Source organism: Camellia sinensis, chromosome 5 (genome assembly GCF_055761805.1).
Source record: "Camellia sinensis isolate YWXY chromosome 5, ASM5576180v1, whole genome shotgun sequence".
NCBI lineage: Eukaryota > Viridiplantae > Streptophyta > Magnoliopsida > Ericales > Theaceae > Camellia > Camellia sinensis.
Window position 1 is genome coordinate 176,331,011 of NC_138965.1, and position 22,592 is coordinate 176,353,602.

At 34.5% G+C, this 22,592-nt stretch overlaps 1 protein-coding gene and 1 pseudogene across 9 annotated transcripts; both read right to left on the minus strand.

The window, feature by feature from the left end:
• Nucleotides 1-2,284: 2,284 nt before the first annotated feature.
• On the minus strand, nt 2,285-7,512 carry LOC114289481 (protein HEAT STRESS TOLERANT DWD 1-like; annotated as a pseudogene). Its single transcript, XR_014330539.1, has 12 exons — nt 7,340-7,512; nt 7,081-7,247; nt 6,829-6,907; nt 5,910-6,089; nt 5,700-5,798; nt 4,586-4,754; nt 4,344-4,450; nt 4,068-4,208; nt 3,898-3,970; nt 3,392-3,507; nt 3,113-3,230; nt 2,285-3,017 (listed from the first exon to the last, which is right to left on the minus strand). The product of XR_014330539.1 is annotated as a protein HEAT STRESS TOLERANT DWD 1-like (transcript).
• Nucleotides 7,513-9,894: 2,382 nt separating this feature from the next.
• On the minus strand, nt 9,895-19,401 carry LOC114289482 (uncharacterized). 8 transcript variants are annotated; one of them, XM_082870514.1, is made up of 12 exons: nt 19,082-19,401; nt 18,938-18,994; nt 18,788-18,839; nt 18,611-18,684; nt 18,381-18,511; nt 17,642-17,753; nt 17,381-17,493; nt 17,040-17,273; nt 16,281-16,922; nt 12,019-12,129; nt 11,814-11,881; nt 9,895-10,190 (listed from the first exon to the last, which is right to left on the minus strand). In XM_082870514.1, the coding sequence occupies exons 1-12, from the start codon at nt 19,104-19,106 to the stop codon at nt 10,187-10,189; spliced, it is 1,623 nt and encodes a 540-aa protein (XP_082726640.1). In that variant the 5' UTR covers nt 19,107-19,401; the 3' UTR covers nt 9,895-10,186. The 8 variants fall into 8 exon arrangements, with proteins under 8 accessions (XP_082726640.1, XP_082726639.1, XP_082726638.1 ...); XM_082870513.1 differs by having other exon boundaries at nt 9,895-10,232; XM_082870512.1 differs by having other exon boundaries at nt 9,895-10,232; nt 16,281-16,925.
• Nucleotides 19,402-22,592: the final 3,191 nt, after the last annotated feature.

A 22,592-nucleotide genomic window follows, 5' to 3' on the forward strand; every position in this document is an offset into this window, starting at 1 on the left:
AACAGAGGTCCCTGCCAAAAATGAACTCAAACCGATGCAAAATGAAGGTTCGGGGGCCGAAACGCGCAGCCCGAGGCCCCGAAAACTGACTGTTAGGCACTGGAAGTGGTGTTCGACCACGAAGTTGGTCTCTCGAGCCACAGTATCTCTCAAAAGGGAGCAAATAAGATGCATGCCAAAAATCGGAGCAAACGGAGGTGGTTAAGCGGTCCCGAACTGAGGCACACGGCCAACAGTTTCGAAAAATCGGAAACCGGACTCCAAACGGGCAAAATGGCCTACGACCACGAAACGTAGCCTACGGCCACTGAGAGATGATCTACGAGACCTCTCCCTCCCTTCGGGAAGAGAAAACAGAGCCTGGTTCACAAACCGAGGCAAAGCATGAAAGAGTCCGGAAGTCCGGAGGCAAGGCTCACAGCCGAGACTCTGAAACCTCTGAACGAGCACAATATGCAACATCACCAAGCGCTCAATCGGTAACGTCTGAGTTTTAAGGTCGATCAAAAATGGGGTGTCTACATGTGTGTGAACAAATTTATACTGTAATCTCTAGAGATGACAATAGGAGATAAGATTATTTAATAGCTTGATATATATATATATATATATTTGCTAATGAGTTTGCATTAACTATTTGCGCTTGTTAACAACTTAATTAAGTTTGAGTATTCAACTTAACTTGGGGAAGCTTAAAAATGTAAAAATAAGTTAATTACATTAAAAGAAATTAATTATTAGTTAATACTATTTTATTTTGTAATTTATGAGTGTATACAAAGTCCAAAGGAAATGAAAGTGATAGATTTTTAAAAGGAGAGGGAGAGATCTAATGCTTGTTCCTTCCACACATTACCAAATGGAAGTGATAGATTTAGATGCAGGAACAAGCCAAGAACTATTTGGTCAATCACGTTTTGCATGAATTGTATGTGTTCATGTCAACAGATTGGATTTGGGGGTGAGTGTGTCATTCTCCATCTCTGCTACATATCGGGGATGGAACAAATCAGGAGGTGGCAGGAGAAGAACAAGAATGAATTAATTTTGTAATTTTAAAAATAAAAAAAATAATAATAAAAATTAGAGATAATATAATATATTACGAATAATAATTTATAAATAATAGGAGTTAAGAGATATAGAGGAGAAAAGGAAAAAGAAAAGAGAGAGAGAGAGAGAGAAAAAAAATGTTAACTATAATATTTTAGTATTTCAATTTTATTATATTGAAAAAAAATTAAATTACACATATTATACACATATACTTATCTACCACATCATTTTGAGTAAATAATAATTTGTTCAGTTTTTTTTGGTGACATTATTGGTTTCTTTCCTATTATGAGCCTCTTTGTTGAGTTGGTTTTTTTTTTTTGGTGACACTATTTGGTTTTTTTTTTTTTTGCTCCATGCCATATCATTAGTGCTTGTTAGAATTCAAAATTTAGAGTTATGAATCATTGCTCTTATTATTTTGGTTTGGATAGGAGGGCTTAGATCAGTTGGAGTAAGCCTTGTGTTTTAGTCTACTGATACTATAAATACTAATGCGGTTATCTTTTTTGCCTTGGCTAAAAATTAATAGTGATCCAATTAGAACTTGTCATGTTATTGTCAATAAATTGGAGAATTTAAATTGTGCATTGGCAGTTTAATTTGACAGCTGGCAAACAATCTTGTTTTGTACTCACAACTAAACCAGCATTAAGAAGAAAACAACATTTCAATCGGGGCAAGATGAGGGCATGGTCCCATGCAATATTAGCTCTCAAGCAAACAAATATCTCAATATTCTTCACTCAGAACTGGCTATTTCTACATACTTCACATCTTTTTTTTTCTTTTTTTCATTTTTCAGTTGTGTAGAAATATGCCAAATGAGGGCAAGATCCCCAACTACCCTGTTCCAGCTTTGTACTTTGAATAAATAGGAGTTTCTGAGAGCACCAGTAGAAAGATGCAAACATGGCAACAGAGAAATAACAGACCCTTCCATGGTCTTCAAAGCCCCCAAACATGTTGCTAGATTTCAAATATAATGCTTCAACCAAAACTTTTCAATTTTGCTCTCTAAAAGCTTTTTTCTCTTACCATCTCAAAAAAAAAAAAAAAAAAAAAAAAAAAAAAAAAAAAAATCACTTTTATCTTAATCTTTCACTTTGTAATTAGCTGACTGTTTGTAAAGGGTGAAATGCTGAACAAATATTGAATGAAATAGTAAACATCATTTTAGTAAAGTGTCACAGACCAATAAAATACAGCAGGTGAGATGCAAGTCCACTACCATAATATTAAATTTCTCATTGTTTAATAATATCGTCAGATAAATATCACCACTGCAATCAATAATTACAAGTCGAATGACATTGCCTCCCTTGTATATGTACTAGATTCTCTTCTCTACAAATATTCTCATTCACCAAAAAGACACAGTTCCAAAAGAAAGAAAAAAAAAAGAAAAAAAAGACCAATAAGCAAGACCAGAGAGTTCCTCTATATTTCAAATTTTCACAACCAACCGCTACTACTGAGTTTATAAAATTGTATGGGTTCAAAACAAACTCTTCATACTATATACTCTTTTTAACTCAACCAAAACTAAATAAATTACACACAACAAAATTGCCACAACTTGGTGAAATGTTTTCTAAAGCAGTAGTAACTGCTACTCCAGAGTTGGAATGGAATCATCTAGAAATAGTAGATCAATCTGACCCGTGCCACTGGAAATGCCACCACTTGCAGCTTGGTAAGAGATTTTTTAAAACGGTAGTAAGTGCCTCCCCAGAATCTGCAATCATTTAGACTTTGAATTCAACCTGTAGAATACGTCTCTATCTAGAGCAGGAACGTAAACGTAGTGCCAACAGTTTTTCAACATTTTAAGCGTCATTTGCAGGAAGAGCACTTTCAATATTTGAAGGCATCAGAATGTTAAAACCATCTGCAGCAGTTGATATGAGCATTCCCAGGATCTGTGAATGCCAGTGTCGTTCTTTCAAGTCTTTTTGACCCTGTTAAGACTTACAAAAGTCAGTTTAAAATGACATGACATAAAGAATTCCTAATTTGAACATTCTGACAATGAGGAAGTTCAATAGTATATAACCTGATGAACAAAGAGAAGTTGTGGTGGTAAATCTGTCGGGGCGTTTACTTCTTCTCTCGTTTTAGATTTGAATTCAGCCTCCTCTTCCTCATCTCTTTCTAAAGAAAGGTCCCACATTCTGCACATATATAGTCTAACAAAGTTTTAGAATACACATGCAGGCACACACTTGAGCACAACACACACAGCATAAAGTTATCTAAAACTTCTATTTGGATCATCATTTCATCATACATTTTTAGCGATAATTTTTTCATTATGCAATTGAGGATTTCTTACGTTAATTGATTGTCAGATGATGAAACTGCCAACGTGGAGGCTTCATGTGGACTCCATTCGATTGATGTAATGGGGTGATTATGGTATTCAAAATGAGCCACAATAGAATCTCCATCCTGCCACGGGAAAGAAAAGAATAATAACTTTAGAACAACCACTACACTGAAACTCCATATCCTATACTAGCAGTAGAAAAATCTAGAGTTGCAATGAATATGTACCAGCCAGAACATGCTAATAAGAGATGCTTCTTCACAATTTAAGATGATTAAGACAATTGTGAATGAAGCATCTCATATTAAGACAAGATCAGTTGTCCCTTCTAGCAATGACTCTCGGGTGCAATAAATCTTATATTAAGTGACAGCAATGCATGATATTTTGAAGACATATTACACATGGAAAGCCGTCATTCAGATAAAAAAGGAAAAAGCCTAACATCAATTTTCCATGTTCTCACATTCATTATTTCTAACATAAGATACCAATCAAAAGATCTATCATACCTTCAGTAATCTAAGATCACGAATAGAGAATGTTCCATCATCACTCCCAGATGCCAGCATACAGCTAGCCAGCCTAACAAAAACCAATGATTTACAATTTACAAAGAGAGGTCATCAGATACACACATCAGTGACAGAAGTTCTGCGACAGAAGAGAAATAATCAAATACCTGTTCCATGAGATTAACATTCACATCAGCATTATGTGCCTTTATAGAAGTGGCCGGTGACTTCCCTAAACGAATATCCCATATGGCAATATTCCCATCCACAGAGCAAGAGGCAAAGACATAAGGTTCTGTAGGGCTCCACTGCATAGATAAAAGTTTGAAAAGACGTGCTTTAAAACGTAAACAATTTCAATGTAATTAATTATAATATTTCAATTCACTATTTATGAAAAGAAAAAAAGAAATCAACTTTTACATCATAAGCAAGAAACATACTTGTAGATCTTCAACACTTGCAGCATGTCCAACAAAGGGATTAGAATCGACATTCCATGTTGTACCAGATGTGGGTTCCCACAAATGAATACAACTCTTGCAGTCCCCTTTGAAGATAAAGGTGGCAAGAAAATATCAGAAAAATCATCTCCATATAACAATAGATCACTAGATATCCTTGGAAAAGAAATCAGATGAAAAAATAAAAATAAAAAACAAAAACAAAAACTATTAAGCAGTACCAGAAACAAGCCTCCCAGAGACAAGAGGACTGCAGTCAATAGAATAACCTTCATCTTTGTGTCCACCAAACTTAACTAATGGAGCCTGATTGGAAACTGAGGAAGCTCCCCGGCTAACTTCAGTTTCTGATTCTGTCAAAGCATTTAGATGAAAGCTGAAGTCCCATACCTACATACAAGTTACTTCTATTAAATCTGGAATCAGGTAAGCCCATAAACTAACAAATCATTTAAATAGCATCATCACTCCATTCCTCCCACTGCTGCTCCCCTCTCTCTCAAACAACCCAACTTAACTAAACAAGCCTTAATCCAGATTATTTGTGGTCAACTACTATTAAATGTATCCATTTTCTCCAGTTGACTCGATTCAAAGGCATATCATTGGTCAAAGCCTAAGTCAATTATGTCTTTTTTTATTGCCTCGACATATGCCCTACTTCCACATATTAGTTTATGAGAATAGGGAAATTTGGTGTTTTAATTGTACAATATCTAGACTAATTATATAATAACTTACTTCCATTGCAATCTCGAAATCGATACATTTAATCTATTTGCTCCCTTTCAGACACACCAATAGGCAATATGTTTGAGTTTTTCATCACTAGCATGTTGCAATTTGTTACACAGTTGCTTGCTCGGGCAACAAAGTTGTTCCACATCAAAATTATGCTGATAGACATTTGTAGATTTCGAGGCCCCATCGCATGGCTTACAAATTAGCAAGTACATCTTCTTGAATGAAGCAGTTATGAAACTCTTGAGATTGCATTATGACAAAAGCCACAAGAGACACCAAGGACACAACACACTGCTAAGCTACCTGTATTCCCAAAAGAAATGCACGCTATTTTCCACTAACTGCCAGGCAGCAAGGTCATACCAAAATATGCCCAGAAAGATGAACAAAAGAAGAAAAAATATTACTATCTAGTTTAATTCACATGATCCAATATGAGAAAGCTAAGCTGACCATTGACCCAAAGCTTATATTAATCATCCTTTTTATGCCTCATGAATTTATGAATATGCAAGCACTCCATGCAATAACAAGAATTACATTTAAGGCATGAAAAAAACAAGTCTAGATTCTCAACTGTATAAATCTGACCTGCACATGACCAGTGTCTGCCCAAGATGCACATATATGAGGATTTGGGGGCATGGCTCGTATCCGATTAACACATCCTTCATGAACTAACTTGCACAGCTGTAGATGCAAAAAAGATAAATAGATTTAAAGAGTTGGGGTGGAGCACAACTGATAGAAGTGCGTCAAAAAACAATTGAAATGTTAATCACATTTGAGAATTTGCATTGCCTGCAAAACTGGTGTAGCAGATCCACCATCCTCAATTTCATCATCTTCATTACTATCACTACTATCACTGTCCATATCAGAGTCATTAGTAGTAGATTTTGATGGGACCAATTCTCGTCTTTTCCCTGAAATGTTGGAAAGTTTAAATATTCCAATTGAGTTCTGGGAAGCTTTTTCTGCCTGTCAAATAAATATCAAAATCAATTGGTCTATTGATTTAGTAAGAGATAGATTAATGTTATATAACTAACAAATCTTAAACTTTTCTTACTCACCGATGTGGCACCTACCATGTTATTGTAGTGAGTCCAATTTCAGATACCAAAGTTTCATTAATACATGCCACATCAGTAAGAAAAGTTGGTAAAATTTGTTAGTTTGTATAACATTTTCCTAATAGATATACACACTTGGACAAATCTTAGAAAATGTAGCAACAAGGAAGCACAAATATACCAAGTTAACTTGATTTTCTAGTAGAAAATTCAAAGAGTAATGACGTGTGTCACTACCATAACACTTAAAAATAAAAAATAAAAAAGATATCATTGCATTGTTGAGCGAACACTAAAAAACAAAGAAATTTGTATCTTTGACTCCAATTGAGTGAGAAACTGCATGAACAGAGATAGCCACTAGGGGGATAAAGCGTACAAATTGAGAGTAAATTTCCAATCTTCTTAACATTTGGAAAAGCTATTCAAAAACTAATGTCATATGTGGGCCGGGTTTAGTCTGCCAAAGGTTTCATATAAAGAAACCATTATTTTACAAGGCAAAATATGCTTCGTTTTCTTGTTCACAATATTCATGATAACCACAAAAAGAAATTTTTTTAAGTCTAAATAGAAAAGGCTACACTCTCAAATGATCAAGATTGTAACTTTGAATTGAAATGCATTCAAGTAATGAAGCTCACCTGAGTGCCAGCAACACAATACACAGTGTGAGGAAACTCAGTCCGAACCAACCCCAGAGAATCACAAACCACATCAAAGCTGCACAATTTTTTCCAAATTCAAATAAATTAGCAAATCAAAGTTCCCAAACATATTATCACAAACAACACATGAATCATATATTATTCTTCATCAAACCATCCAAAAATGCTAATCAATTTTCTCCAATCATCAAACTATCCAAAAATTTATATTTAAATTTGCAATATAACCTTAAACAGGGCCAGCCAATGTGAAAGGCATGGAGTGAATTGTAAGCAGAAGGATCGCATTGGAGCTCCTCTCCTTCTTCGAGCTTGTCGACACCTGGTTGCCATACCTTAGCCGGCAACGAAGGTATCGAATCCGAAGACGAAGAACCCTCTCCTTTCTTTGAGCCCTGCAATCGAAGTATACAAAAACCCTAATTAACTAACTTTAACTAACTGTAAAGCATTCAAAAGAAGGGAAACAGAAAAAACGAATTCCAACTTTCTTTTTGCGTTTGGCTTTCTTGGAGCTTTTGATGCTTCGAACCATTTTGTGGGTTTGTGTTTGGAGGATAAGAAAATTAAGAAGAAAGTGAGAGATTGAAGGAGACACAGAAGGAGGGCTTTGGAAAAGTTAACAGGGTGAGCATCACCAACCCATGTGAAAATCGTAATGGGATCCAGTCCAGTACAATTTCGTAAATTTTGATTGATTTTTTTGAATTTGTAGCTCGGTTCTGGATTGAAAAATTAAAAATTCGTAATTCACGGATTTATTCTGGATTGAACCCCACGATTCTGGATTGTAACCGATCCGAACCGTATATCAAATAGTCTATATTTTTATTTTACACCCTCCGAAATAATATCTTCTCTTATTTTATATAAAACTTAGATCCAAATCTAAACTCGCATAATATCTTATTTTATTATTTTTGTTTGCTAGTTTTTAGTGTTAATTTGTAATGGTCTAAATACTTATGGTGGAACTAGTTTTCTTATGGTTATTTAAATTCTAGAACAATATGTCGCTATTATAAAAAAACATGTTGCTATTGTAAAAGTAATATGATGCTATGTTTATATTTTTATGAAATGAAAGTGTTATATATATTTTTTGTTATTTAATTATGTAAATCCGTGATCCTAAACCGATCCAATCCGTATTTAAATGGATTGGTTCGGATTGGTTCCACATCGGATTGGATTGGTTCTAATTTTTCAAGAACTGTAGATAACGGATTGGTTCTGGTTTTACCTCAATCCGGTCCTATCCGCACCATGCTCACTCTTATAATCCAGGATGAAAATAATTTTTTTTATTCAAAAAGTAAATATAGAGTCGGTCACTATTTATTCAAACTTCAACCACAGATCTTTACAACTCCCTTCATTTTCTTTGAGAGTGAGTGTCACCGGACGTCCGTGCAGAAGTTCGGCCGATCAATCGGCTAAACAGTAATTTTTTTTAACTTGTTGGGTATTTTTTCTTGAACATTAATCATCATTTTTTTTTCTAAAGATTTCTCTTGAAAATATTTTCATTAAAAAGTAAATAATTTTTGTTCATTAATAAATATTTAATTTTAAAATTTTTGTAAAATATATTTAATATTATATTCATATTAAAGGTATAATTTCACCCTTTTTAACCCTTTTTAATGATGTCAATTTTATAAAAATTAAATTTACATATTAAAAATTATTTGTAATATAATAAATAAATATAGAATAGATAGTGTTATAGAGATGGCCCTTCATTTTTCATACTCCTTTCAAATTTGAAGGGTGAAATATCCATCCTCTCAAATGGAGGAAGGGTGAAATATCCATCCTCTCAAATGGAGGAGGATACAGAAGATGGGTTGGAGTGAATTTTTTCACAGAATCCTCTATATTTGAAGATATAGAGCCTCCATTGGAGATGCTCTAATATGGCTCTTGTAAGAGTGGGTCGGGTTGCAATTGGATCCAGGCCCAAAACAAGCCCAATCTCAAGTGGGTTGGGGGTGTTGCTCAACCTGGGGCTTAGCACAAAAAATTGAAAAAATCACAAGTTGATCTAATCCGGACCAAATCGCATTTTTTTTGTTTGGTTTTGTCAATGCATTGGTTCTTAAAGTAGTTAAATTGTACTACACGGCATCTATGATTTTATAGTTATAGTTCCAATTTAGAACTGCATGATTTTATAGTTATAGTTTCAATTTAAAACTGTATCAGACGGTTTATATATATAATTTATTATTTTTTACAGATAATTAATCTCTTATTAATATCTTATATATATTCATAAGTTAACTGTTTATTTACAAGTGTGTTTTTGTATAATAATGGAATTATAAAAAACTAGTATGTTTAGAATGATTTTTTAATTTTTTATGAAAAAATGTGTAAAAAATAAAGAGAAAATAAAATCTTTAACTTTTTAATATAAGTTGTTGACTTCTTTATTTTTTTAGTGACTTTTTTGTTTTTTTAATTAAAATCACCACTTGTCAAACGAAGCCTTAGATCTAAATAATAATTTAAATAATTTTATTTGTAAAATGATGACACATTATTTGATTTTGAGCACATTGTGATTATATTGTGAAAATCGTGGTTCCAAGCAAAGCCAAACCGAACTGGATGCTCATACAAGGTGGAGCGTGCTAGTGTCAAGGGTGATTAAGCAACAATGGCTTGGTGGCATGGGTGGTGATAGGGTGGTACCAATTGAGATATTTAAAAATAAAGTAGTAATAAAACTTAATAAAGCAGGTCTCAATTGATTGGTGAACTAGAAAATCAAAACTCTACTTAGCAGCATCCATCTACTTCAATCTCCAATGGTTATCCATTCCACTAGAGAGAATTCTAACACTGTATTTGGTTGAAAGATTTAAAAAGAGATTTGAAATAGAAAATAGAAAAGATAGGTAAAATATGAATAAAATATATCACATTTTACTTAATTTTATACACATTTTTCTTTTCTATTTTCAAATCCCTTCTCAAATTCCCTAATCAAATACAACTAATCAAATACAACGTAAGAGTAACACAAAACAAGGGTTATTTGAGAAGTATCTTAAAATTGTAATCACTATACATTGAGAAAATTTTACAACAGAGATTATAATCTCCGTCAGTAACCCTGAAGGGGCCTGTTTGTCCATGTTTTATTACATGTAACAAAAAAGAATTTGGCGGATACAATTTGTTCCTTCCAATTAGCAAAATGCAAAGCAAACGTTGATACAAATTGTTGCAGCCCTCATGGTGATGATTGTAGATCCCAAGATCAGCACTTTTATCTGCATTACCGTGAAGCGACAAGTTGCATGTGATCCCAAGATTGGCATTCCTATCTGCAGTATCGCAAAGAGCAAGTTGTTTAACTTCAATTCCAACTGAGAAAACAAGCTAATGAACAATATTAGACTTATTTATTTTGATAATTTATTTAATTATGTTTTAATTTATTTAAAAGAGAAAAATAAAATTCAAAATTTATTTTGATGATTTATTTAATTATATTTTAATCAAAATTTATTTTGATGATTTATTTGAAAGAGAAAAATAGAAACAAAATTTATTTTGCCCTATTATTTCTCACTTAAACCTTCATCTTAAATGTTGTTAGAATGTATTTAATATTTGATTAAATCAGGAGTTCAAACAGCCCAAAACAAAGGTTCAAACAATCTAGCACAGCAGCAGGCCAAAAGGTTCAAAAGGTTCAAGTGGAAGATATTCAAATTAGTAATTATGGAAGTACAACGGCTATAAAGGTTCAAAAGGCCAAAAGGTTTAAGTGGAAGATATTCAAATTTGTAATGATAGAGTAGAAGATATTCAAATTGGTAATGATAGAAGTACAATAGCTATAAACGACTATAAATTCAAATGAATAAACGGTTATAAACGACTATAATTTTCATTATATATACCAAATCCTCTAATGTAAACAAGTTACAAAAAAAAAAAACCTCAAAATATTCTTTGATCTATAATCACTCACATCTATTTTCAGAAATTATACACTGAGCCTTATAACATTAAGCTCATCTTTCCTGTGTGAGATTTACAGAAAAATCAAAATTTCATTTTATATATCTATCTTTGATAAATATTTATTGTAAGTTTTCCTTGAAAGCAAAAATATCATTTCATCTTGTAAAAGTGTTGCAAACACTATGTTCTTAAAATCTTGAGAATGATTGTGAATCACCTAAGATTTGCAAGGGTATGGACTTGTGAAGTCTGTGTAAAATCCGTAGAGGATTGCTCCATTTGTAAAGAGGTTACTAGCACCCCTGTGAAGCTAGGAGATAGTGAAAAATCTCAAGTGAAATTTGAGGAGTGGATGTAGGCTTGGTTGAAGCCGAACCACTATAAATCTGTTTGTCTCATCTTCCCTAATCTCTTTAGTTTCCTACTACTGTTATAGCTATCTAATATTTATGTGTTAATCATTTGATTTACCTTATATGTTAGTTATACTTCATTGTTATTTTGCTTGATCATTTACTGCTAAGTTCATCATTGTGCTTGTTAATAATTTGTTGTACTAGTAATTAATTTTATTGGGGTATTATTAATTTTAATTTATAGAAACCTACTTCACCCCCCTTAGGTTGTTTTTTGGATAACAAACAATAATAGTCTTCTCCAAATTGATCTTCCTCTACAAGTTCCAATGAAGTCATTTGCACGACCGCTATTCTTAACTTGATTGCAAAATTATGTGGTTTCTGGAAAAGGTCCTCCAATACTGATCACAAGTACAATCTTTCTTTTATATTTGTTCAAACTAAACCTGAAGGATATTAAAGAGAATAAAAAAACTAAAGCCAAAGGAAAAAGTTCAGTAACTTATTCTCTTCTTTCCAGAAATAGAGTCCTAATTCAAGATAATAATAATAATAATAATAACAATAATACTGACAAATGAAATAGTTTTAATTTGTACGAGAGAAGAATAATCAGACCTGGGTTTTCTTTGTCTCGTAACAAGAACAAGTGTTCCAAAAGCTACCATTATTGCAATTTTCATTGCCTGCGAAGACAAGGACAGAAAGAATGGCAATTTAACAGCTTTTTTTTTTTTTTTTGGTTCAATGAAAGTTGGAATACTTTTCTCCACCGTTGTGAAACAGATAATATGAAGAAGACAAAAAGAGTATATGATGTAACCTGTCCAACTGCTCCAGTAGAAGTTTCAACTTCTGCAGAACTCTCAAGCCTTGATTTTCTTGGTTCGTGACAAGTCTTGTTACCTTTGTTCACCTCGGTGTAATTTCCAAACTGCATAAAAGTAATTATGTTAACACAACGATTGTTAGAATTTACCATCACCTACCACCAATTTACCACCACCTACCACCTACACCTACCATCACCTACCACCAATTTACCACCACCTACTCCTCACCTACCACCTACACCTACTACCACATTTTCTTCTATATATATGATCATTGTAAACAATCAGATATCAATCAATAAATACATTTCTTTATTTCTTTTTATACATTGCATTTTTTACATGGTATCAGAGCAAGGTTAAGCACTTACTATTTTTCGCTTCACCGGCGGGCGGCCTCGCCTTGGCCGCCCGCCGGAGCTCAACCTATTCCGCTGTCATCTCTATCACACCCATCACTAAATATACCTTATATTTTCCAGCCATAGCAGCCAATCGATGAACTTCAGGTCCAGGCACATCAATGGTTGTAACATGCCTTCCCTCCCTCTCTTTTCTCTCTCTCTGCCAGAACACTACCGAAGCTCCATTTCCTCTCTGCTGCTCGTCAAACATGGCGGCCACCGCTGGTAGCCCTGGCATCTCCATCCGCCGCCGAACCATTCGTCTCCAGCTTCGCCGCCGACGAACCCAGCAAGGGCTCCGATGTCCTCGTCGAAGCGCTCAAGCGCGAAGGCGTGACAGACGTCCAAACTCGAGCATGCCGACCATGTTCTCCGACTTCATGTCGCCAATGTAATCTTTCGGTTCACCGAAGCCATAGATCTCTGTACAAGAACCCTTATGCGAATCAATGGCGATACTCTGATCTGATCAGCCCAGCAAGTTTAAACTCAATAAGGTTTCAGGAATGTGGACCCATTTTAGATCTGGGTGTTGGGTTCTGTTCATTTTCGTTGGATTTCTGAGCCTTTCTGGGCATTTGGTCTCTGTGGAGAGTCATCGTCCCAAGAACGTGCACGTGGCTCTTCAGGCCAAGTGGTCTGGTACCCCACTCCTTTTAGCAGCTGGTGAATTGCTTTCTACAGACTGGAAAGCTTATTTTTGGGAGTTCCTTGCGGTCTGGCATCACAATGAGGATGCTGATTCACAAACAGCCAAAGATTGTTTAAAGAACATTGTTCATGACCCACGTGGTCTACCTTTTTCTTTTCTTTTCTTTTTTTTTTTATTATTATTATTATTCTATCCAATACTCACTGCACTCATATTTCCCACTTACCAACCGTACCCACGTTCTTTCCCACTTTTCTTTTCTTTTAATATCTATATATATTTTTATTATAATATCTTTCCACCAATATATTTCCTCCAGGTGCTTCTCTTCTTTTCTTTCTTTTCTTTTCTTTTTATTTATTTATTTCTTTTTATTTATTTATTTATTTTTTTTTACTCTTCTTTGTCCAAAACAACCCAAAAAAAAAAAAAAAAAAAAAAAAAAAAAAAAAAAAAAACAACAAAGACGAAGAAGACAAACTCATTTTATTCATATCGGGGCTCACCCCGATCACCATTTTACACCACCAAAAAAAAAAAAAAAAAAAAAAAAAAAAAAAAAAAGTGGTTTTTCTTCTCTACTCTGCTGCGGGTTTCTTCTTCTTGCCTCCGTCTTGGACAGTCCTTGACGGTGCTGCATCTGAGTTTTCCACGCCGCCCAGCACGTTCACTCCCCCATACTCCTCCACTGCAGCATATGGAGGACCTCCAAATCGGAACATCACGGTGGCCTTCCACTTCAGCTCCTTGTTTTCTGCCTTTAGCACACTGATCTCTGCTCGCGCATCCTTATACATGCGTTGGAGCAGAGCCAGCTGGGCATTTACATGCTGCACCTCATTTGTCCTACTCTGCAGCCGGTTCGACAAGTTTGTGACCGCCGTCATGGTTTCCACGCATGACTTCAGAGTATACTGATTAGCCTCAATATCAGTTTGCACCGCCATTTTTTGCTCCACCGACCGCATCGGAAAGTTCAATGGAGCAAAACCAGAGGTGTTTGGTTGCGGTTCACTGGCCACCGCACCAGTTATTTCTCTTGTGGGCTCGTTCAGTTCTGGAAAGAGCGTGAGCAGGTTCTGGGTAGCTGGACGGGAAGAAGAGGCCATGTTTTTGGGTTGCTAAGTGTTTCCGAGCAGGGTTTACAGAGTATTTCAGACTGCCAAAATTCAGAGGTTTCAAACTGGTTTGCACAGCCTCTGCCTTCGTCTTGGTTATATAGCCAAGGCAGCCACGCGCATCGCGCGCCTCTTGACGCCCGACAAACTGGCACGCCTTTTCATGGCACATCTTTTGATAAAGTGGACACGCCTTTTGATGAATTGGGCACGCCTTTTGATGGCACGCCTTTTGAAAAATTGAGCGCACCTTTTGAGGATGCGATTTTTTATGGGTCCGACAAGACTCTGTAAACTGTCCCGACATAGATTCCGGTTAGTTTCTACAAGGGTCCGACAAGACTCTGTAAACTGTCCCGACATTGATTCCGGTTAGTTTCTACAAGGGTCCGACAAGACTCAGTAAACTGTCCTTCTACAACGGTCCGACATGACCCCATAAACTGTCTTCTACATCGGTCTGACACCACCATACAGTGTCCTCTACATGGTTATGACACCCCCATACAGTGTCCTCTACAACGTTATGATTCCGGTTAGCTCCTTTATGGGTCCGACAAGACTCTGTAAACTGTCCCGACATTGATTCCGGTTAGTTTTTTACAAAGGTCCGACAAGACTCAGTAAACTGTCCTTCTACAACGGTCCGACATGACCCCATAAACTGTCTTCTACATCGGTCTGACACCACCATACAGTGTCCTCTACATGGTTATGACACCCCCATACAGTGTCCTCTACAACGTTATGACACCACCATCCAGTGTCTTCACCAATGGTCTGCAACGACCATACAGTGTCTCTTATCCTCTTTTATTTTTTATGTATTTTCTTGTTTTGTTCCTCTCTTCAAACTCAAGTTGGTTAGTTTCTATCCTCCTTGAGTTTGCGGGGGGCTGTTAGAATTTACCATCACCTACCACCAATTTACCACCACCTACCACCTACACCTACCATCACCTACCACCAATTTACCACCACCTACTCCTCACCTACCACCTACACCTACTACCACATTTTCTTCTATATATATGATCATTGTAAACAATCAGATATCAATCAATAAATACATTTCTTTATTTCTTTTTATACATTGCATTTTTTACAACGATTATTTGATCTCAATCCAATATAAAAACAAAGTTCATCTCCTCCATGCCAGGATATATTTTTCAAGATGATGATCTAATTATATTTCAGTCTTAACCATTCAAATTTATAACATTATCCTACTCAGTTGGATTATTGCATGCCTTAGCCTCACTCAAATTCTCAATCCAAACACAGCCTGGAAAGCACTAAACAAAAAAAAAAGGTCAGGAGAAATTTTATCTCAAACTTTGCAAGAACAAGGTGACAGGGTTATCTCCTAATGTTGGTTTTTGGCTTTCCTAGTTGTTTTGCCTTGTGGTCGTGTCCTTTTTGCGACTTCAGTGGTCCCTCCTCTCGGGTTGTGAGAGGTTTTTCTAGTTTGCCTAGCCTCTCGGGTTTGTCTAAGTTGCTTTATTCCCGAAGCTAGGTCTGTTTTTGACTTGCCTAAGAGCGTCCACAGTGGAGCCGCCAAAAATGTGTGTTAAGGTGTGTAATAAGACAAAAAGTGAATGTGTATAAAGTGACTAACTAATCAAAAAATTAATAGGTCCCACCATCAGCCTGCCCCAACAGTACCTCTTCCCTTCCTCTCTCTCTTTCTTTTTTCCCCACACACTAAGCTGCTCGCTGCAGATAATGAACTATATAGCATCTGACAAAGATAATGAACTCCCTAATAAGTCCATTGTAGCATCAAAATGACTCTTCACTGTCAAAACAGTTTAGCTTCTGACACCAAATGGACTCTTAATGAGTCCATTGTGGACACTCTAATTGTTTTTTGGACTCATATTTTGAGCTATGTTGTATATTTTTCCTCTTTTGGTAATAAAGTCGGACTTAACCCAAAAATACAACAATAACATTGTCATTCACAAATAATCCTAGTTTTGTGTTATGTAGCCATTTAAAACCAACAAGACTGTGTAGAAACTATTTCATATAATGTACTGAGAAACCAAAAGGCCAAGGGGTAAAAAAAATACCTCTTCCACATTTTCTGGTAATGAAATACTCTTCTTTACTTTATGGGTCCATTCTTCAATTCCACAACCTCCAACTAAATCCATTAATTGTTTGCTTCCCGTTGTTATACACAAGCGCCTTGTGTGATCTGGGAATACCCAAGCACCAGAGCTTACATAAAAAGAATGCAGATTTTCACAGAAAGTAGATTTCAATTTATCCTCTGAAGGTCCTTGAATATTAATTTCATTTGAATTATTTGAGGTGCCATCAGAATCTTTCTGGTTAACCAACAAATTACGAGGTTGGTGGAACTCTGAATGCTCCTCACGCATGGTTCCCAAAATTGTAGCTGCTTCAACCGCAGACATTCTCACCAAATCTTCCTGTGGCTTTCTTGGTTCATGCTTCGCAATTGATTCGGTTTCTTTAAATTGGATTTGTACAGTACTATCTTGATCAAAACCAATATGCTCTTTCCTTTTCAGTTCATATGTCTGGATTTGTTGCAATTCCCTGGTTAGAAAAGGATTCTTGAGTCTTCCAGAAGTCAGCTTGGATTGTTTAGTCATTTCTTTCAAATTTAGATCCTCAGGAGATTCTGATCCAACTTTACTAGATTGTGGTTTTGTTAATGGTGGTTTAATACCAGGCCTCGTATCCTGCTTTCAATTAACACATTTGAGTCTCAAATCAAGAAAAAGTACATGGAGAAGCATCACAATAGATATATATACCTTAGCTAGACTACTTTCAAAGGCACTTATCATTTCCCTTACATTGCTAGGAGTTCTCTCGAGTGGGTCCGGCTTCTCCAGTTGATCAGCCTGATCATTCTTCAGTTTGGATGCAACTAAATTCTTCTTCGTATCAGATGAATTTTCTTGCAAAAAAACAGGTGTTTTGGGAACATCAACGTGGCGTAACTTAGTCTCAGTCTTCTCAATGAATTTATTAATCATTTTTGACATCAAAGCTGCAGATGAAGTCTCTTCACTTCCATCTGCATCATTCTAAAACATGTTGGTTGACTGTTAGAAAAGCTCAACATGTCTTTCAAAACAACTTTTTGACGAAATAAAAATAGTTAATTAGTGAGGCAATGTGGTTAATCCTTAACTGGGGTGATTTGTTTCTGATGAATTGCAATTTCTTCTTCGTTCCCAATAGCATATTCAGGAGCTAGATTTCCAATGCTTGTCGCTTCATTATGGGTAACACTTCTTTGTGAATCTTGAGAAGACGCAGCACTCAAAACATCAAGAAAAGGCCTTTTCAGTAAAGGTGAAATGTAAGGGTTTATTGAGAACCAGAAGTTTGTTTAGTTATTTGTTCATTCCATTTATCTTTTATGTACTAATTCAAGCAAGCATGATCAAACCTGAGACCTCATGGTTAATGCGCAAAGATGACGAGACAATACCACCAGCAGTACTAGCAGTTTCCAAAGATTTGAGCAGATCACCACTTTTCTTCTTCATTGCAGATTCTCTCTACCAAAAAAAAAAAATCTTTGAATTGGAAAATCAAGAAACCCCAGCAACAAAAATGCAAATATGTGAATTAATTTAAAGATTTCATCATTTGAATTGTTAAATTGCTGATCACTAACTCATCTAAAAGCTTAAGCTATTAGCGAGAGGGGGAACTTTATTATTTACATTATTCTCAACACGTCCCCTCATGTGTGGCTGGGCTGTTCGTCATAGTGGGCTAAACACGTGCAAGCATATTTAATTATCAGGTAGGTGGTGATCAAATCCTGCTCTAATACCATGTTTGATTGTTGATCACCAACTCATCTAAAAATTTAAGCTATCAGTGCGAGGGGCAACTTTATTATTTATATCATAATCTCAACATGAACCATAAAACTCAATCCTTCCGTTCCAAAGATTAGCTGTTTATCCAGCACACAAAATGGTTTTAAACACAGATATCTCCAATATTTTATTTGAGAGCCATTTCATTGACTGACCTAATTTAAATGCACTGATAAGATTGGTTCTAAGCATACTAAACCAATTAATATCTAATTTTATGCACAATATAATTTCTATTATCTCATAAAACCAAATCCTATAAATGAAAGAAGATGGAAAAGAAAAGGGAAATGGTACCATGATACGAATTCGGCTGCGCTCTTCTTCACTAAGGACAAACTGCAACTTCATATGCACATGCCCTCCTCCTTCAAGTGGGAGAAACTCATCCCAAGAACCTTTTTCCACGACCGACATGGATTGAACACCTTTTACGAAACAAATTGATTCAAATTGTGGAAGAAAAAACAATGCCCACATCATAAATAATTTGATTCAAAATTGTGGGACTAAAAAATATGTTCAACCTCTATGCGAAATTTCATTCCCCTCTGTATCCTCAAGTGTAATACTCAAATTGTCGTGAAGGGTTGTCAATGGACTGTACTAAAATTAATCAACATAAATGGAACTTGATTATTACCAAAAGGCTAATTAAAGAACAATATAGCAACAAATTAAACATGAAAATTCAGAATCATTACAAAGAGAAGACCCCTTCGTCCCAAGTTTGATACTCTCTTTTCCCCATGGAAACTGCATTATATAACAGAAATTGCCCATTGAAGTTCAAACAATTCTAAATCTTGAAAAAAGGAAATGAAAATGAAATTGAAAGGTAAAAATCTACTTACCCTTTATTAGAATTGATGAAGTGGGTGATGAAGATTGAAGGTCCTTGTGGGCCATAACTATATAAAAGTTAAAGTAATAAAATGGAAGTGTGTGTGTATATATATGTATATATACAGTTATAGATGGAGGGAAGTAGTTTATACCTGAAACATGGATGGTGCCTGGCATTGGAGATGGGGCTTTGTATTGAATTTGACCAAAGTAGAAATTTCAAGTGAAGAGCCAGTGATTGAATTGAATACAATATGGTTTGATAACAACTTGAATAAGAGGAAGGTAAGGGGTTGTTTGGGATGTGTACTTTTTGTGGGTGTGACTGAAAAATCTGAGAAAGGATTGGAAAAGAAGAATGTGGATGTGAGTGGCCATGAGAGAGCTGTGGTGGGGTCTGTGAAGCTCCAAATCTATTAACCACCTCAAAGTGCCTGAAAGATAAATCTCCATTTTGTCTCACTCTTCCCACTTTTGTCAATTGCCTCTTGTCAATCACAATTTATCCGAATAAGGTTTAAAATTTGGGGCAAAATTCAATTTTGCCAATTGTAATTTGAGGTCAGAGTATTTTAACCCGTTATTTAAATATAATTTTAAAAAATTTCTTATGGTTTTAGATCAATTTTCATCGAAAATGTATCACATATATCATTTTTAGGGTAGGAATAGTTTTTTCAAAAAATAATGAATTAACATAACAAAAAGATAATTTCACTCCATCTTATCCAAACATAAAATTTTATTAACATGTTAATTAAAATTAATATAATTAAAGATTGATCTAAAATATAAAATATAATTAAGAATTGATTTAAATATGATTAGATTGAGATATAAAATAAATAATAATTAAAGATTAATCTAAAATATAAGTAAATTAAAATTAGATTAAGATGTTAGAAATTACAATAAATAGTTAAAGATTTAGAATTAATTGTGATTTAAAAATAATTAAATTAAAAAGTTAGAAATTATAATAAATAATTAAAGATTTAGGACTAATTGTGACCTAAAATATAATTATATTAAAAGTATATTAAAATTATAATAAATAAAAATTTATGATTAATTGTGATTTAAATGAATTAATGTTAAAAATTATAAATTATGTGTATGAGTGATAAAAGAGAAAAAAAATAAACGCAACTTGCATTATTTACAACTAATTATCTCAACGACTCCTGTCAAATAATACTGTAGAAAAAGACTAGCTACCCAAAGTGTGCCAATAATCTGTATTGGATCACCATTTTGGAAATCAAAAATGCTCCGTAGCCCGAAAAACTGAGGCTCGAATGGTACGGAAAATATTATCTCATCGGTAAGAGAATAAAAAAAAATCCTAAAACGACATCGTTTTGAGATTTCGAGCCATTCGAGCCTTTGATTTTTCGAGCTCCGTAGCGGTGTTGTTTGGAAATTGATTGGAGGCCTATAAATGAATCGGATTCGGATTGAATCTGTCAAAATCCGAATTTGATCCAATTAAGATAAACCCAAATATGAACCGAATCCGTTTAACCCATATCTGATCATAAATCATCCGAATCCGATAATTTTAGATATCAATCTGTTAATCTATTTATTTATTTATTGAACTATAATTTTATATAATTTGATTTTTTTTTTTTTCATTTTGCGTTTTCTTCATTCAAATTGAAAATAATCAAATTAGATTTTTGCATATTCGATCAATTTAATAAACGGATTAAACGAATTCAGATTGTCGGATTACCATATCGGATTTTTTGTAAATGAATTTGAAGTTTTGAATTGGATTCGGGTCGGATTCGTACACAGCCCTACTAAATTGTCACGTCCCAAGCTCCGTGACAACGCCGCACACTCATTTAAGTGAGTATGCAAAGCTAAGAGTCCAACACATAACTAACAATGTAAAATACTCCAATCAAATCCTTAATTATCATAATACTAAAATCCATAAAAAAAAATTGATTATTCTTATCATATGAAATTATCCACCAAGTCCACTAATAAAATCCATTAACAAAACAAATAATCCAAGCACTTAAATCATAGTCCTACTCTCGGCACTCCCATATGTAAAAAAATTCCGCGCAGCTCTACTCTTCAGAATCTGAAAAAAAATAAAATAAAGGTAAGCTAGACAGCCTAGTAAATAACCAACCATCACTGCCAGCCGGATCAAGTATAAAAAAAATAAATAAATAAATCGATAATCAATAAATATAAATTTTTCTACAGTTCAATAAATGAACAATTATTTTGTAAGATGGTTTCATAACTAAAAATAAACAATGTACAATACATTTTAAATGAAAAGCCAATAAGATAATTCAAAGTAATTCATTGTTCAAATCGATGGTTCGATATTCAGATGGTTCAATGATTTGATTCACAAAACCCAAGTCTTATTGACTACGGTCACATAGCCCGTGACAAGGCCCAGAACCACACATAGGCCGGTGGTAAAGCCCCAAAAGAAACTAGTTTTTGTGCCAATAAATAACCCCCATTGGCTGGCTAAGGTCCAAATCATAGTCAGACTAGAGTGATGTTCAAAATTCACACAATACACAAATTTTAAATAAAACATTCGATATTTTCAGAATAAACGTTTAGTATAATTTTCAGAATAGTTTCACCGAATATTCAAATAATTTTCATAATAATATTCGATGTTGTTTTATACTTGACCTATATTTTATTTTAAGAGAACAGGAAAGCTATAAATAAATATTTATGATTTTAAACGATTCGATAGGATAAAAAATAAACCAACAGTGATAGAGGGTTACTTACCTCAAACAGCTAAAATAATATTTCCCAAGCTAATCTCAAATTACCAAGATCCACCTCAATCTCACAAACCTAATAAAATATTATACCACATAAACAATTATTATTGATCACCATGATGCATCTATCATTCTTTTCTTTATAATGTACTAATCTAATCCTATAGTCTACAAGTAAATTCCGAAACCCCAAAATACATACATCCAATCAACATACAAGATACTATGTCTAAAGAAATAGTTAGGAGTACCATAAAAACAAATCTTACCTCCAAGAGATGATTAGATCAAAGTCACCAATCTATGAATCTTCTTTCTTTCTTTACTTCTTCTTCTTCTCTCTCTTCTTTTTTTTTTTTTTTTTCTATTGCTAGATCTGCCGCAGCAGCCACAACAACATCACTACCTCTATTTGTTTGTGCTTCTATGTTTCCAAGACCTAAAGCCCAAGTGGGCCTATAACCCAATCTCCCAAAATTACAAACTTAACCATCTAAGTAATAAAAATTAAAAAAAAAAACCACCTCATAACTAATTCCTTGATGTTACTAAAATGACCCATATAAATTAATTTAATTACTACTTTATCCAAAAATAATTCTACTCATAAAAATTTGGATTTTACATTTGCAGAGCACTAGCAGTGTAGTCTAACCTAACAGCAACCACTAAAAATGAGAACAAGTGATGCTCTCCTCAACGAAGACAACATCTAAAAACTGAAATATTGCTTTTGATTTAGCACAAGTGGTCACAGTGACAGGTATGCAATGTTTTGTGAGTATCATATACTAGAACTCAGAAATTATGCAGTTAATGAAAATTCACTGGAAAAGAAAGCAAAGCCCTTGATTTTCACCAAAGGTATAACTCATTAACA

Coding starts and splice junctions, on each gene's coding strand:
- LOC114289482 (XM_028233222.2), bottom strand. CDS start 19,106: ATGCCAGGCACCATCCATGTTTCAG. Junction 18,512..18,610: donor GAATGAAATTTCGCATAGAG/GTTGAACATATT, acceptor GTTTCGTAAAAG/GTGTTCAATCCATGTCGGTC. Junction 11,882..12,018: donor CTACTGGAGCAGTTGGACAG/GTTACATCATAT, acceptor TTGTCTTCGCAG/GCAATGAAAATTGCAATAAT.